Source organism: Mus pahari, chromosome X (genome assembly GCF_900095145.1).
Source record: "Mus pahari chromosome X, PAHARI_EIJ_v1.1, whole genome shotgun sequence".
Taxonomy (NCBI): domain Eukaryota; kingdom Metazoa; phylum Chordata; class Mammalia; order Rodentia; family Muridae; genus Mus; species Mus pahari.
The window spans coordinates 135,714,209-135,731,833 of record NC_034613.1 but is presented as its reverse complement, the minus strand read 5'-3'; the positions used below and the strand labels follow the sequence as shown (position 1 = coordinate 135,731,833).

The window sequence follows — 17,625 nt, the reverse complement described above, 5'->3', positions numbered from 1 at the left end:
AAAAATATTGAAATTAACCCATGCACCCTATCAGATCACCACAGACTAAGGCTGCTCTTCAATAACAACATAAATAATAGAAAAACCACATACACGTGGAAGCTGAACAACTCTACTCAATAACTTGGTCAAGGAAGAAATAAAGAAAGAAATTAAAGACTTTTTAGAGTTTAATGAAAATGAAGCCACAACATATCCAAACTTATGGGGTACAATGAAAGCAGTGGTAAGAGGAAAACTCGTAGCTCTGAGTGCCTGCAAAAAGAAGCTTCAGAGAGCATACACTAGCAGCTTGAGAGCACACCTAAAAGCTCTAGAACAAAAGGAAACAAATTCACCCAAGAGGAATATATGGCAGGAAATAATAAAACTCAGGACTGAAATCAACCAAATAGAAAGAAAAGAACTATACAAGGAATCAATCAAACCAGGAGCTGGTTCTTTGAGAAAATCAACAAGATAGATAAACTCTTAGCCAGACTTACCAGAGGACACATAGACAGTATCCAAATTAATAAAATCAGAAATGAAAAGGGAGACATAACAACAAAATATATCTTAAAACAACTATTCTGTTTTTGAATATTAGCAGTTGAAAATATTAAAATCATGTTCTACACACATTAAAAACAAAGAAAAACCAACCAACCAACCAACCAACCAACCAACCAACCAACCAACCAACCAACCAACCAACCAAATCTAACTAAACAAAAAAGAATGGTTCATAATCAGCATTCTTTCTAGTTAAAAATGATACTCTCAATGGATACCCCCCTTATATATATGGGAAACATTTATTGGACTTAGTGTGTTTTAGAGAAAAGAATAAATGTAGTTGGAAGGAAGATGGGAAATACATCAAAGTAGTTGGGGGAGCTGAAGGGAGGGAGTGAGACATCGATATGACTCGGGTGTATTACGTACCTGTATGAAATTTTCAGTAAAAATTAAAAATACACATTTACACATAGTGTTTTTTTCTGAAGTCCAGTTTCCATGTAGTTGTTTTTTTTAATCACTACACAGTAGGTGTTCATTAGAAGGGCAAGTTCTAAGGAAGAGGATCTGCAGAACAGAGTGTTAAGGGTTTGGGAAGACAAATATGTCATGCTTTCTCTTATTAGTGGAAAGGAAAAATATAGCAGAAGTGGGAGATAACATGGAGTAGGAAAAGGTCCAGTTGGAGCAGGAGAGAAGTAAGTGTAGATAGATAATAGGGTGAGAAAATATGATCAAAGTAACTTATCTACATGTTAGATAATGCCAGTGAATCCTACTGTTGTGCAATTATTATAGTTGATTAAAAATAGTGAGCATTTTTAAAAAAGGAATTTATTCTTGTTTGTTTACTTACTCACATATTTTTCTTATTAATGGTGGTTATGTATCTATTTCACTTTTTAATTTATTATGCCAATACGAGATTTTAGAAAGCAAAGCTTTTAAGATCACTGCAAACTATTGCTTTTACCACAATACAAACATCGATAGAATACATAGGGTGAAGTAGTGCTAGTTTTGGATGGAGTACAGTAGAATCAAAACTGTTTGTTACTCTTGTTTCAGGAAAAACTCTAACTAAATAATCCATTATCTTAGTATACAACATTGTTGTGAGTCCTCGTTTCCTTAGTCCCATGCAGTCTATAATCTGTGATTTACCTATGTAATTTTGCTTTTTGGTAATCAGATCCTTTCTTAGTGTCAATAGATAAATCTTGGTAATAATTAAATTATTTAGGTGACTCCATTGCACTCAGGGTCGGAAATAGGTTTGTGAATTAATTCCCTTTTCTCCTTTATAAACAAATGTCAATTACTCTAAATTGGATTTTTAACTTTTGACTACATTGTCATCTATAAGCTAAATGAGGTTTCAGCTGAATACTCTGAATGTGATTAGAAGGATCTTATGTGACAAATAAATTTAGAAAGGATCAAGAACTTGTGAGCCAAGAAATTTCAGATCTAAGATACGTTAGGCAAAGTTTAAAGTGGATTTTTCAATTATAAAGTAAATGGAACACATAGTAAATACCCGAAGCTTTTCTTGTTTTCTTCCCTGTGATCCAGAAATGATCATATTGATTTTTGAACTTTTTATGTTAAAAGAAAATCACTGAGATTAAATTTCATGGCTTTGTGAATCTTGAGTTATGGCTGTGTGATGTTGTGAGGGCCATAGCTCCTTTTCTGGTTGCTCCTTAGTGGGCTGAAGTCTATTTTTAAAACCATCTCTTATCTGCATTTAGAACAATAATGATGTGGTTTGTTTTATGCAGATCAAATTTTCAGAATCGGACTACTTTGGCAACGTACTGCAAACCCGCAAGTATTTAGCACAGTCTGATTTCTTCTGGCTAAGAAAAGCTGTTCCCAAAACAGAGTGAGTATTTTTAAAAAGTGAAATAGATAAATACATTGGTGGGAAGTGGAATCTCTGTAATTCTCCTCAACTCAGGGTAGCCAGCTTGTTAGTTATTTTCTTTTAGCAAAATCTGTACCATAGATTGCCAGCTCTCTTTTCTGATATTGTGTGGTACATATCTTCCATCTATTACAGACTTCCCAATCTCACTTTAACATATATCAGAAGAATGCTCATTAGGACGCAAGCGTTGAAGCTATTTCTAGCTGTAGTTATAAATAAACACACAGAGACTATTTCTATATAAACTTCTCTACATTTCACACTCTGGTAGAAATATTTGAAGATGCTAAAGAATTAATTCATACTTTAGCACTAAGTATGAGTAGATATGTATATGTAATTTATGTAATTAAGAAGCAACTAGAACAATGATTCTCAATCTGTGTGTCTCGGCCCCTTTGGGGGGGGATGTCAAATGACCTTTTCACAGGGGTGACACATCAGTTATCCTGCAAATCAGCTATTTGCATTATGATTGATAACAGTAGCAAAACGCAAAACTACAATTATGAAGTAGCAATGAATTAATTTTATGGCTTGGGGTTACCACATCATGAGGCACGTACGGGTTGCAACATTAGGAAGGTTGAGAACCACTGAAATATAAGATACTTATTGAGGTAGTCTATGTCAAAGAACTGAAAGCTGTATCACTTCGAATCAGTAGCAGCTATGGTTTATTTATATTTTTCCTATCTGCTCTAGGAATTTTTCCTACAAATAGGGAAATATCCTTAAAGCCTTTAAAGTCCATGTCCATTTAGCCACTGTATTTTCCTTTAGGAAAAAAACCTTGGTGTTGCTCTTAGTAGTGTTGTTGATGATAATAGCAGTTTATTTATAATATGTGGTGACTTTCATCTTATGTGTCTTTGCATGATGCATCCATATGTATATGTTTCTGGTGGTGGTGGTGTTTGTGACTGCACATTCTCAAGGAGGCCAGAGGAGGACATCAAATACTTTCTCTACCAGTACTAAACTTATTTTTGGGACATTTCTTTCATTGAACTTGTCACTAATTTTTTTCAGCTAGGCTGGCTAGCCAATAAACTTCTGGGTTCCACCTGTCTCCTCCTCCTCAATGGTGGATTGCTGGTATGTATAGTCATTTCTGGCTTTCAAGTAGGTGCTAGGGACCTGAATTCAGGTCCTACACCTTTAATAGCAAATGCTCTTTTCCACTGACCATCTACCAGTCTGTGTTTTACAATTCTTAATTGATTTTTTTTCATAATGTCTTTTCTGGGAGGTGTAGTACTATATCCTCATTTTGAAAAGCTTTTGCTATGTCTCACTTTTTCAAATGCTTAAAAAATCTTCTTTAGATCAGATCATTTCTATTTTTGTGCTTTTTTTTTTTTTTTTTTTTTTTTTTTTTTTTTTTTTTTTTTTTTTTTTTTTTTTTGAGACAGGGTTTCTCTGTGTAGCCCTGGCTGTCCTGGAGCTCACTTCATAGACCAGGCTGGCCTCAAACTCTGAAATCCACCTGCCTCTGCCTCCCAAGTGCTGGGATTAAAGGCGTGCACCACCACCGCCTGACTTACTTTTGTGCTTTTTAACTACAGCATTTATTTTATAAAATAGTTCCTATGTTATTTGTAGTCACTGTTACCACATTATGGTTAATTCTTTGAATGTAGTGTAATTCCTTGAACCATATATAATGGTCACTTTCAAATCTTTCCCAAATCGATTATCTGGATTAATTTAAAGTAATTTTCAATTAATTTATCCTCTTTTCCTTTTCTTTTTTGTAGTATAATTTTTGTTGTCGAAAATGACATTTTAGATAATGCAGTGTAGCAAGTCTGGATGCTAATTTACTTTTCTGAGATCTTTTCTGAATTAACACTGCAGAATATGTCTTTCTGTAAGTAAGTGGTTGTGAATTCCTGTGTCCAATTTCAGTCCTTTATTTTAGTTTTTAGGTTTACTTCCAGGTGATTATTCCATGTATGCAAGTTGATGCTCAACTAAGAATTAGGCCAGACTGAGTGCTCTAGCATTTAAGCTTTAGTGCCTTGAAAGTCAGCCACTTCTCTGGTTTCTTTGGTTTTTATTTCCAATGGGCTTTCTGTGCTTTCTCTTGTACTGGACCTATTGTTGTAGTTAACCATGGGTGTGTGGAATACTTATTTATCATTGTACCCTTTTCAGTTTCAGGATCTCCCTTTGAAATTTCTAACTAACTTTTCCTTAATTGTTTTCTGTCATTGAGTTTGCTATATTTTAGCTGAGAAAGATACATTTTCAGCTAATTCTTTCTGGAAGAAAGTTAATTTTTCTATTTTATTGGGATGGGCAGGAACAATCCCAGCAAGATGTCCACCAAATTCTGCTCTATTAATTCCCCAATACTAGCAGTTTATTGCTCACTTTGGCCAGTTTCCAGAGACCTAAAATGGATGCTTGTTGACTATTTTTCTCAGGTTTATGCTTGATTCTTGTGGAAAAGAATTGTCAGCTATGTCATGCTATCATTTCTTAAAAGCTGATTTGGTGGGCTAGCTTTTAAAAATTGGCTAATAGTCTCATTTCCATGATTTTGATGGGCTGTTTATATGCTATCTTGTGCTCTTTGTTGCAATCCTTTTCAACATTCCATTTTCTTCTGGATTCTAGAAACATTAGACCCTTGTGTCTTCTTTTCCCTTAAACTATGACTATCACCATTCCCTTCCGATGCCCTTACGTGCACAATCTTGACTTTATCAAACTTCCATGGAACACACAGGTACAATTGTTTTATAAGTTACTAGCTTTAAGGAATAGAGGATCAAAGATTAATCAGTCTTCTGTGTATCCCTGATTTTACTCAAAAAGTAAGTACAAATGAAAAATAAACAGATGGTTTTACAACTCCTTGCTAATGACAGATAATAATCTATAGCCATCTGCTTCACTGCCCTTGCTTCTCTGCTCTTATCATGTTATTTCTCAGCCTGTCTCTTCCATTCCTTTCTCAGTATAAATTATTCATAGGCATTCTAGATTTAGGGCTGTAAAATCTGATGACTCAAAGCAGATAACTTCAGCAAAGGATTTTCAATATCTCTATGACAATGTTCATGTAGTAGAATAGTCATAGACCTACGTACATCATCCTGCCCTTTTAAATCTTATTCATCACAGTTCAAACTTTATATATATATATATATATATATATATTATAATATATATATATATATATATATATTGAAATTGTAATGTAATTGCACCACTTCCCATTCCAAGCCCTCCCATATACCCCTCCTTTCTCTCCTTAAAAATCATATAGTCTCTCTTTTTCATTGTTGTTACATAGCTATGAATATACATATATTTCTAAATATAATCTATTGAGTCTATATGTTACTTATATGTATGTTCTCAGGGCTTGCCATTTGGTTGAATAATGAACTGGTATGCTCTTCTCCAGAAAAGACTTGCCACTATTAGCATACCTTAGTTGCCTATAGTTATTTGTGTTGGATTGAGCCCTCATGGTGTTTCCCTATTGGCATGCTTGTTGTCCTGTTCAAGTCATGTTTGGGGAGTCATGTTGGTAAGACTTTAGCTTCTGATATACTAGGAGGCAGTTTCAAAGCAAACTCTCTGATCACCAGGCTCTCATAATCTTTCTGCCCTGTCTTCCTCAGTGTTCTCTGAGCCTCAGGTGAAGGAAGTGTTTCATAGATGTATCTATTGTGATTGGACCGCATAACTGTGCATTTTGACTAATTGTGATTTTCTATAATGCTCTCCCTTCTTTGCAAAGAACTTCCCTTGATGAGGAAGAGGTGGAGACTACACTTATTTTGATGTATGATGCCAATTGATTCTGATATTTCTCTGTTTATTTTTCTTCAGCTGACTTGCCTATTGGAGAAAGTGGAATATTGAAATCACCTACCATTAATGGATTGATGTTAATCTGTTTCTTTAATTCCACTAGTAGATAATTTTAAATGAAATTGGGTGCCCCTGAGTTTGGGGCATATATATTTAGAGTAGTGATGCTTTCTTGGTTAACTGTTCCCTTGGTTAGAATGAGCTGTCCCTTTTTATATCTTCTGATTAGTTTTCATTTGAAGTCTTTTTTGCTTTCTGGTTCCAGTTGATTGCTGTATTTTTATCTACCCTTTTACTCGAAGGCAGTGCCTGTTTTTTTCTATTTATCTATCTATCTATCTATCTATCTATCTATCTATCTATCTATCTATCTATCTATTTATTTATTTATTTAGATATTTTCTTTATTTACATTTCAAATGCTATCCTGAAAGTTCCCTATACCCTCCCCCCGCCCTGCTCCCCTACCCACCCACTCCCACTTCTTGGCCCTGTGCTTCCCCTGTGCTGGGTCATATAAAGTTTGCAAGACCAAGGGGTCTCTCTTCCCAGTGATGGCAGATTAGGACATCTTCTGCTACATATGCAGCTAGAGACATGAGCTCAGGGGGTACTGGTGCCTGTTTTTAAAGCTAAGGTGTGTTTCTTGTAGACAGAAAGTAGGTAGATTTTCCTTCTTTCTTTCTTTCTTTCTTTCTTTCTTTCTTTCTTTCTTTCTTTCTTTCTTTCTTTCTTTCTTTCTTTCTTCTTTCTTTCTTTTTTCTAAAGATTTATTTATTAATTATATGTAAGTACACTGTAACTGTCTTTAGACACACCATAAGAGGGCATCAGTTCTCATTACAGATGGTTGTGAGCCACCATGTGGTGGCTGGCATTTGAACTCAGGACCTTTGGAAGAGCAGTCAGTGCTCTTAACCACTAAGCCACCTCACCAGGCCCTAGATTTTGTTTCTTTATTTAGTCAGTCTCTGTCTTTTAACTGTAATACTTAAGCAATTGTTATTTAAAGTTATTTATTATAATATTTATGTTAATTGCACTCATGATGTTGGTGGTGTTGTGATTTCAGTGGAACTTTGTATTTTAACAGTTGTTGTCTTTTACTTCTTTCCACAGTATCTTTGCTATGCATAGTCCTCTTTTCAGTCTAAAATACTGTTTTCTGCTTTTATTCAGTTTAGTTAATTGGATATAATTTTAAGGCTGTTATATCCTTGAATATTTTTTCTCACTGCTTCAATTATGGTGGATAGTTTTGCTGGGAATATTAGTCTAGGCTGCTGTCATTGTCTTATAGGATCTGGGATGCATTTCTACAGGCTCTTCTGGCTTTCCACTGAAAAATCAACTGCTATTTTGATGAGGTTTTCTTCATATGTTAATTTTTCTCTCACAGCTTTGTTTTGTTTTGTATATTTAGTGTTTTAACTGTGCTATGCTATGGATATTTTCTTTTCAGGTCCTCTCTATTTGTGTTCTATGTGTTTCTTATAGCTGTATGGGTTTGTCTTCCCTTGAACTAAGGAAATTTTCTTCTATGATTTTGTTCAAGTCTGCTCTATGTCATTAACTTGGGAATCTTCTCTCTCATCACGTCTATATGCATGCTCCCTTCTTGTGTTTAAGGAATATTTTTCATATTCCTTGCTTATTTGCTCCAGATATCCTATTCTATCTTCAAGTCCTGATACTCCATACTTCAGTTATTCTATTAGTAAGATATTCCATCAAGTTTCTAGATGCATTATTATGAGTTTTCAGTCCCATCATTATTTCATTTGGAATCATCTTTAGTGTTTCTATTGCCTTATTGTTCCAAGTTCTAGACTGTCTTTATCATTTTCAACAGTTTGTGCTTTCTTGGGCATTACTCTGTTATTTGTTCTCTTTATTTTTTTTCTCCCTAATTACTTTAAAACTATTCTTTTATGCCTTCTCTCAATTCCTTGGATTATTTGATGAAGTTTATGATTGTTCTTTTAACTCTGTGTCCCAGGGTTCATCTAAATGGGAAGCATTTCCATAGGACTGGTATCTTTTAGGGAGAAAATATTGGCTTGAGCTTTCATATTGTTGACATTTTTGCAATGAGATATATGCATGTGGATCTGTTTGTTAGTTCTGGGTCTGTTACAGATTGATCAGGTTGAGGTAGAAGAGAGGATGTATGTGTGGTTTTCATCTAGATGTTGGTAATGGCTTGGATGGAATCATGTCAGGTAGACAGAGGGTATTAGTCTGGTGTGCAAGATATATGTCTTTTTTTAAAAAAAGACTTATTTATTATATGTAAGTACACTGTAGCTGTCTTCAGACACTCCAGAAGAGGATGTCAGGTCTTGTTACGGATGGTTATGAGCCACCATGTGGTTGCTGGGATTTGAACTCCGGACCTTCGGAAGAGCAGTCCGGTGCTCTTACACACTTAGCCATCTCACTAGCCCGAGATATATGTCTTGGTTCAAGCCTTAATTGTTGGGGTAGATATGTCTTTCTAGATTAAAAGGTTTACTGTGGTATAGAATATAGTACATACTATGGTATGTACTATGGGTTACGGGGACAGGTCAGAAAGGTCTTGGCAGGAGCTTAGACATCATTTGTGGTACAGGCACTTGAAGCCAGGGTAGGTTGGGGAACTGGATAATGGAACTCAGGATAGGTCTGGTAGATTGGGGAGCATGCATTGATGAAGAAGGTCAGAGTAACCTACCAGATTAGACCCTGTAGAATGATGTGGGGTATTTGGATGTGGTACAGAAGGGATCTGTGTGTGATGGTACATAAGGCTTTTCCTTGAGGAAGTCTAAAGATTGGTTACTGCACAGGTACTGGTGGTTAGACAATGGTGAGGCACTGGATATGGGACCTGGACTAGATCTGGCAGATTAGGGAGAAGGCATGGATGCAAAGGCACAGTTAGATTCTGAGGGCTACACCCTATGGAAGAACTAGTTGGAGAGGTTGAATGCTGTGCAGAAGGGACCTTTAGTTCAATTTATTTTTGTTTTTTTCAGACAGGGTTTCTCTGTATAGTCCTGGCTGTCCNGCCTCTGCCTCCTGAGTGCTGGGATTAAAGGCATGTGCCACCACCACCTGGCAATAGTTCAAAATTTAAAAATTCTTATCCTTTGTGTGTGTGTGTATATGTGTGTGTGTGTGTGTGTGTGTGTGTGTTAGATGTTTTCACATATATGTGCAGGTGTACCTGTGTGTATGAAGTCTTCCTCCATGCCTTCCTCCCTTAGTTTTTGAGACAGGATATTTTACTGTACCCGGGGCTCATTGTTGCAACTAGAAGAGCTGAAGAGCAAACCAAGATATTGATATCCTCCTATCTCTCCCATCACTGGGATTATAGGTATGTGTCACCATGCCTGGGTTTTCACATGGGTACCGGAGATTCAAACTTAAATACTCATACACACCAAACAAGTATTTTACCAACTGAGCCACCTCTATGTTATTGATGCTGCCAACTTAATTCTTCAGTTTGAAAATGTTATTTGGTCATGTAGAGTGTCTAGGTTGCCAGTGAGAAAATTGTTAAATGGGCCATTATTAACATTATCCTTAAATATTGATGGACTGTCATATTCTGATGGTCTTAGCTATTTTTAACATTTTATTCATGCCTTGGGAAAATTCTAGGTGACATTAATTTGTATAGTTTCCCCCCATCCAATTCGTCAGTGGAACACAAATATCAGGTATTCCTCTCTATTCATGAGGCATTGGTACTGGGACATCTGGAAGAGACCAAAATGTGAGGATGCTTAAGTGCCTTATACAAAATGTTACAGTATTTGTATTTAATCTGTGTACATCTACCTGGATAAGTTAAATTATCTTTATAATACCTAATTGTCTAGTTGCTTTTCTGTTGCCATGCTAAAACACTACGACTAAGGCTAATTATAGAAGGAAAGATTTATTTTGGGCTTATGGTTATATAGGGGTAAGAGTTCACTCTGACAGGGTAGCCTGGCAGCAAGGAGCAGGTATGTTGGCTAAAGCAGAGACTGAGAGCTCCCATTAAAAAAAAACTTCATTGATTACTTGTGAATTTCACATCATACACCCCAATCACACTCATCTCCCTGCTTCTTTGTAGCTGCCCTCCACTCTTGTAAATAAAATAAGACATAGCTCCCCCCACCCAAATAAAATAAGACATAATAATAACAAGAAAATAATATTGTCATAGAAGCTGTAGAGCATCACACAATATACCCTTTTGTCTACGCATCTTTACTTGCAAATGTTCACTGCAATGAGTCATTGGTTTGGTTTGAGGCCTCTGGCTTCTGCTACACTATCTATACTGGATCCTCACAGGAACTCCTCTCAGATATCCTGTTGGCCTATGTCCTGATGATTCTACAGCTTAGGATTTGCAGCACTGGCCCTTTTACAAGTTTCAGCAAATCATAGATGGGGTAGATGTTAGGGTGGGCCAACTCAAAGCCTTGGATCTGGATCTAGAAGGTAACTGAGTTGGTCAGCCTGTCAGCTCACCTGGGTTCTCAATACCAGCATGAGCTTTTGAGACTTGCCTTGGCTAGCTTACCCAGTGCTGCAGCCCACAGAGGGCAGGCTCAGCTATTCAGCTCTCATGCTCTTGGGCCAGCTCACCTGCACCCACACCATCATAGCCAGGTCTAATGTGCTACCTAGGTGAGGTGCATGGGCTACTGTCCCAAGTTCTGGAGCCAGTGAGCAGGAAGGACCGGCTCCCCTGTTCTCATGACCTTGGGGTCAGTTCTCTAGCCTGCATAAGGCCTCGAGGGGTCAGGGAGGGAATCTCTCCCTTTCATATGCCACCACACAGCAGACAAGAGGCAAGAGGTCCTATCTAAAACGCTAAACAGGAAGCAGAGAGAGCTAACTTGAAATGGTGTGAGTCTTATGGAATTCCAAAACTGCTCCCCGAGTACTATTCCTCCCTCCAGAAAGACCAAATATTAAAATGCTTGAGACTCTTGGTACACTTTATCATTTAGGGAATAATAAGAATCTGTGTATGTCAAGTACAGATATATTTCCCTACAAGCTGTAGATACACAGTGCTGTCTGCATTTACTTCATAAATGTATTACATTGATCAATGTTTGGGAAACATCTTTTAACATTAAAAAATAAATGTAATACTTATGATTCTTACTTCATCAATGTATGTGTGTATTTCAGAAAAAAGAATATTAAAAAAGTTTAAGGTCCCATTTCCATGGCAAGTGACATGCCTCAAATTTACTTTTAAAGGAAATGTCTATCTGCTCCATTTCAAGCATTGTAGGGAACTTTAGCTTCATGAAACCCATGGGCTTTAATTGGCATCTTTTAGGTCTGAACATTCATGAGTTAATCAACTGAGGAGGATGCTGGAGTAGCTCCTCTGTACTAGTTTACTTTGAACAGCACATTATGATTATTGCAAAAAGCCCTGGAATAACATTTTGCTTCTTTGTGGGGCTGTGAGATAAATACCCTTTATCATCTTTTTTTTTCTCATGGAATCCATTTTTAGCTGCACTAATATGCATTAAGAAGTTTCTAAGGCAATGGGAAATGTCAGCAAGAATGAAATTAATTGGGTGGTCATCCCTGAAGGTACATATTTAGGGACTGGTTCTCAGAATTGTCACTTCATCAGTTTGCTTAAAAAAATAGAGGATTTACTTTGCTGCTTGACTTGAGTCACAAGTAATTTCTTTCCCCCCAGGATCCTCTTATTTGACAGAAATGATTCTAAGCCAGCATCCTTATTAACTCACTCTCATTGTACTATGACAAACATGTCTGGGTTCTATTCTCTAACCCATAAAAAATTTGCAAAAACCACATTTAAAATGTATATAAATTATAGTCTTTCTCAGAGTTTTTATTTGCAAAAACATTATACCACTGGATGTGACTAATATCTGCAGGACATTCGGAAGAAAGTATCATATATTCAGTTTTTTTTTCATTTCATATTCCCTGGACTATCATTAAGAGTTGATAAATAAAATGTGAAGTTTTAGCCTGATTATATCTATTTTGGCTAGTAAAAGGAAGTCTGAGTATCAGCACATTTCAGATGATTGCATTTTTGTATTACATCCCCTTTAACTATATCTCTGTCCCATAAGTTTTGAGATTTAAAGTTTATATAAGACTTATCTCCATTATCTATTATTTTCTTCCGTAAACACAGACTTCAGGAGACACAGTAAGAAGAATCTAAGGTACTTGAATGGTGTTGTTGTTTATTAACATAGATGTATATTTAACAATAGAGTTAATGCTCTCTTACTCAGAACCTGCTATTTGGACAATTGTCTTAGCTCATAAATCATCCTAGGATGTAAAGTGCTACAAACTAGAATGCTTTCAGCGTCCCACCAATTAAGAAATGGGCCACATTGACAAGTGTGAACAATTAAAAGCATTAGTGTTTATCGCCTTGACTTTAAGGAATTCTAACTTAATTTTTTAAGATCCATCCTACTGGCAAATAAAACTGTTTTCTGGGAAAATTCAAACTATTAAGTGGGTCTTAATCTGTACAGAGCCATCTTTTCCATATTCTACTTATTTGCTGTTGTATATCAAACCATCCCCAAATTAGGGGCTCAAAACAACAGTAATCATTTAATTTGTACATATTCTGATTCTAGGCATGGTCAGTAATTGCCATAAGACAGAGACTGTGTCCCTTCTCTTTTATTGGTCCTTTCCCTACTCATTGATACATTTCCTACTGATTGGTGCTAATTTGTGGGCCTGAGTACCAGAGGCTTTCCACTCGATCTCTGGTCAGGCCTGGTGCCAGGGTTCTGGTGAAGGGAAGCGAATATGGGCAGGAGTGGAAATTACTTTCCCTCTGCAGGCTGTCGGCTCCACCTCCATCTCTGCCTTGCTGTAATTCCATGCCACCCTGCATTAAGTCGGGTCAGGCTGGGCTAACAAGAAGCTGACAAGCTGGTGAGGGGTGCAGCAGGGCCTCAGGCGGTGAGCAGATCTCTTCCAAAGTGTTCTAGCTCTAAGGACAAAAGTCTTGGACTACAGAGTAGTTCTTGCACACCTTTTATTCCCTGGATAGGACTTATATGCTGTTTTGGGGACGATTCAGGGTTTGACAGCAGGTCCTTCTCATTGGCTTGGACTAAGAATAAATAAATACCCCGTGAATGAGAAAAAAAAAGAGTTTGGGATGCTTGATGCTGTATGCCTCTTTGCAGGGGGGCTGTGGGAGGTTATAGCTACATGACAGGAGCCAGGTACCCAGGAGGCATGGCCGAACTCCTTCCATCCCATGCAGGTGGAAATCACTGCCCACAGGGTTCCAGACCTTTGCTCCATCAGAGACCAGGCTGTCTGTGCACAGCCCACCACCCCACACGAATTGGTTAGAACACCAATTAGTGTATGGCCCCTCTGTGTGTGGAACTTCTTAAAAGAATGCTGGTCGAAGAAAAAAGTTAAATAGCAGGTTTCTTGAGAGAGGAGAGGAAAGAAAGGAGAGAGGCTGTTCTTTTGTGCTTCAGTGTATCCTTGGAAATTCCAAAGTGTCTGTTTAAAAAATATATTTCTCTTTTTAATTTTTTGGAGACATGGTCTCCTGTATTTCAGCCTGACATCAAACTTGATATGTACTTGAGGATTATCCCCCAGGCTCTACCTTCTAAGTGCTAGGATTATAAGTCTATGCTATCATGGCCAGCCTATGCAGGGTTAGGGAGGGTACCTAGTGTTTTCTGCATGCTAGGCAAGTACTCTACCAGATCCCTCCCAGCTCCATTTTATCTTTTTCTTTAGCAGTGAGTCAGCAGGCTTAGTCCATAATAAAGAGGAAAGGAATTCAGATTTCCTATCTTAATGAGAGAAGAATAAACTATTTTGTGAACAGATATTGAAAGTTTGCACCAGAGAATAGTAAATCTCAATATATAACAAACTTGGATACAATAAAGGAGATGAACAAAATATTTTACAGATGGATTGGCATCATTCCTAAACAAACAAAAGCAACAAAAGCATCAATAACTGATAGAACCCACTGGTTCAGATACTTAGCATCAGCTCCGGGGACATTTAAGGCTTCAAATGGTCTCAAGAATAAATAACATCTCTGAGGATTGTATAAGGGTCAGGAATGAGAAAGTCATATATGTGAGGTAGGATGTTTTATTAATTCTTGCTGAAGCTTTAGAAGTCTCTCAGTAATGGTCCCCAGTCAGTGATTGTTTATCTGTTTTTTTATGCCTTTGTCTATGAGCAGTTAGAATGTGTTACTGTATGGTTGTCACTCGTGAAAGTTTACTTTTCCATGAACAGTCAGAGAGTGAGAACTGATGAGAAGAGAATGGACAGACTATAGGAACATGCATTATTATAATTATCACATGTATATATTATGGTCTAACTCATTTCTTGTGGTTACATGCCTGAGGTTCTGACTTCTTTAAATATTGACCTCTTCATCTAAGAGTAGTACTGTGTGGATTCCTTCTCACCCTTTTAATCTGCCTGACTTCCCATCTGCAAGTATCTTTTCTGACCTCTAGTCCTCTGTTGCATCTATTTGATTCTAGCTGAAAAAGGTTGCCAGCTCTTAAGGGCACATGTGTTTAGATCAGCCTACCTGGATAATCTAGGATAAGCTCCATCTTTTCAGATTTTTAACCTTAATTACATCTGAAAGTTCTTTTTGCTATATAATGATAAGATCTCAGGTATTAGGCTGTGACAATATTCTACTCACTACAGATAGAAAGTTGGGGTCAACAAAAGATACTCTCCGCTACTTGTTTTCTTAACAAAGTATTCCAGTCAAGAACTTTTAAATAAAAACCAATGTCTAATTGAACCACTTATCTTGATTTGACAAAAGGCAAGCCACTTTCTTGATTCCTGCAACTGTCTCTAGAATAATGCAAAGTACAATAGAACTATTTTGAAATTTGAAAGGCCAGATTTTGTCTTCATCTCTAGATGGGCTAATGATAAAGTGCTTAGAACATGGCAAAATGCTATGTGACTGCTAACTAATAGTCACAAAGATAGGATGGCATATTCATAGGCCTTTCCACAAGTAAGGAGAAGCTGTAAATGTACCAGTAACAACCATGATTTTGGTTCCTACCAGTCTTATGTTAGTTTGATATACAATAATGCATTACTTGGAAATTTTCTATTAGACATCAAATAATAAAATAATTGTTTTAAAAAAGGGATTTATACATGTTCCTTTTTCCATCTTGGGGTTTGAACCCAGAGCCTCATAAATGTTAAGCATGTGTTATACCACTAAGATAAACACTCATTAGTATATATGTTTATTTTTAGCAATTTAGCTTAAAAGAAATTGTCTGAGTTTAATCATAAAAGTTGGTGTCTGGGGTAGATACTATCTGGTGGTGCCTATCACATAGCCCATGAACCAAGAGTGATTTTTAGAGATAAACATTTGAAATTGGCCTGATGATGGTAAGCCATAAGTTGAATCACAGTTATTCAAATAATATCCCACCTCAAAAGAGTTGTCATTTTCATGAATAAAAATTATACTTATTGATAATTATATTTGAAGTTCATCAATCATTACTTGTGGAAAGTTTGGTCTTTCATAACTGTATAATATCTCAGTTTTGCTTCTTTATCCATAAAGCCTGAAGTTTTTACACTATTTTTTTAAGCCCATGTATTCAATATAAGGGTGTAGACTGCTGAGAGCTATAAGGAATCCTAACATCTAATACAATACCTTCACTTTAATTCATTATTGTTATTACTATTATTATGTATGTGTGTGTGATGGTAAGTATATGTGTGCACATTCTATGATACCCAGAGGTCAGACGACAACTTTCAGAAGTGGGTTTTCTCCTACTGTAGGTTCTAAGGGATTCAATTCAAGTCACCAGAGTTGCATGGAAAACACTTTCCCTGCTGAGTCATTCTGCCAGTTCAGTATCTTCACTTTATAACTAAAACCAAACCTCAGAAAGATTAATGCTTGATCCAACAAAACTTAGCTGGTTATAGAGATAGTTCAGGCATTGCAACTTAAATCAGTAAACTTTTCACTGGAGAAGTTGGACACTCTAGTAGTGTGGTGTTATTCATTTTTCTTTAAATGGATCTCTGGATGATTACCAATCTAAAACAGTTTCATGGACAGTCAGGAGTGATGTAGGCTAGAGAGGTAGCTGGGTCATGTGGACAGAACCTAGCAAACATCTGCTTGCTGCTGTGTTTCCATCTTCTGAGGGAACACTTTGGAATATAGAACTTCTTGTCAAAGTTTTCCAGATGTACTCATATTTATTTCTCATTTGTTTATTGTTGTTGTTAATGAAGGCAGGCATTCTAACATTCTTCTGTTAGGTTATATTTATTTTTATTTTATGTGCATATGTGTTTTGCCTGGATGTATGTCTGTGCACCGTAGATTCCCTGGAACTGGAGTCATAGATGGTTGCTAACTAACTACCATGTGTGTTCTGGGAATTGAACGTTTGTCCTCTGGAAGAGCAGCCAGTATGTTTAACCACTGAGCCATCTCTCCAGCCTTGATAATATAGTCTTGCCAAACTGTGCTCACATTCTGATAAGATTGTTCATTCAAGAGAGTAGGATTCCTAAATGAGGCAATATTTTTCCCTTGTGCCAATATCCATGTTATTTATGGTTACTGTTTTCCTATCTGGGTAATGATGGCTACCTTCTGGCATTTATCTGTCTTTCTGCAGGTGGTTTACAAACCCAACAACAGTCAATGCCTTTTACAGTGCATCTACCAACCAGATACGTGAGTACCAGACTGTGGAGGGGGATTGCTTTGATCCTTCAGTTTGCTTTTGGTAGATTGACCATCTTCATAATATTAATTCTTCCAATCATCCAACATGTTTTCATCTCCTAGTGTTTTCTTCAATTTCTTGAGTGTTTTTAATGCAAGTGACTTTCACTTCCTTTCTACTTATTCCTCCATAAGAAGAATTTTATGTTACCATTGACTATTAAAACTACAGAAAACATAACCACAGTGAAGTTTTCCATTAAAAGGAACACATTTTTTCCCTATCATAACTGTCTTGATTATCTTCTCTACATCATCCTAGCACTGTTGGGGAAAATGGCAGTTAACTCGGGGGCAATTTTTATGAAAAAAGCTTGAATATGTTTTGATTAACCCTAGGGTATAGTGTCTTTAGGATGTTTATTTCTTTATATTGGATATATGTAATTATATATTCTGCCTTGGTTAGCTTTAAATGTCAGCTTACATCTTTGAGTCATCAGTGAGGATAGCCCCCATTGAGCAATTACATATGTATATGAAAGAGAGTCAGAGTGAGAGAGAGAGA

General features: G+C 36.8%; 1 protein-coding gene across 2 annotated transcripts in view; it reads left to right on the top strand.

Annotated features, from left to right (window-relative positions):
• The window catches only part of Phex (phosphate regulating endopeptidase homolog X-linked), a 228,383-nt gene that overhangs the window by 166,384 nt on the left and 44,374 nt on the right, over positions 1-17,625 (top strand). For both annotated transcript variants that reach the window (XM_021187283.2, XM_021187282.2), the window contains exons 14-15: positions 2,286-2,389; positions 17,008-17,066. In XM_021187283.2, the coding sequence (XP_021042942.1) occupies positions 2,286-2,389; positions 17,008-17,066 (163 nt within the window). The remainder of the gene's footprint in view (positions 1-2,285; positions 2,390-17,007; positions 17,067-17,625) is intronic.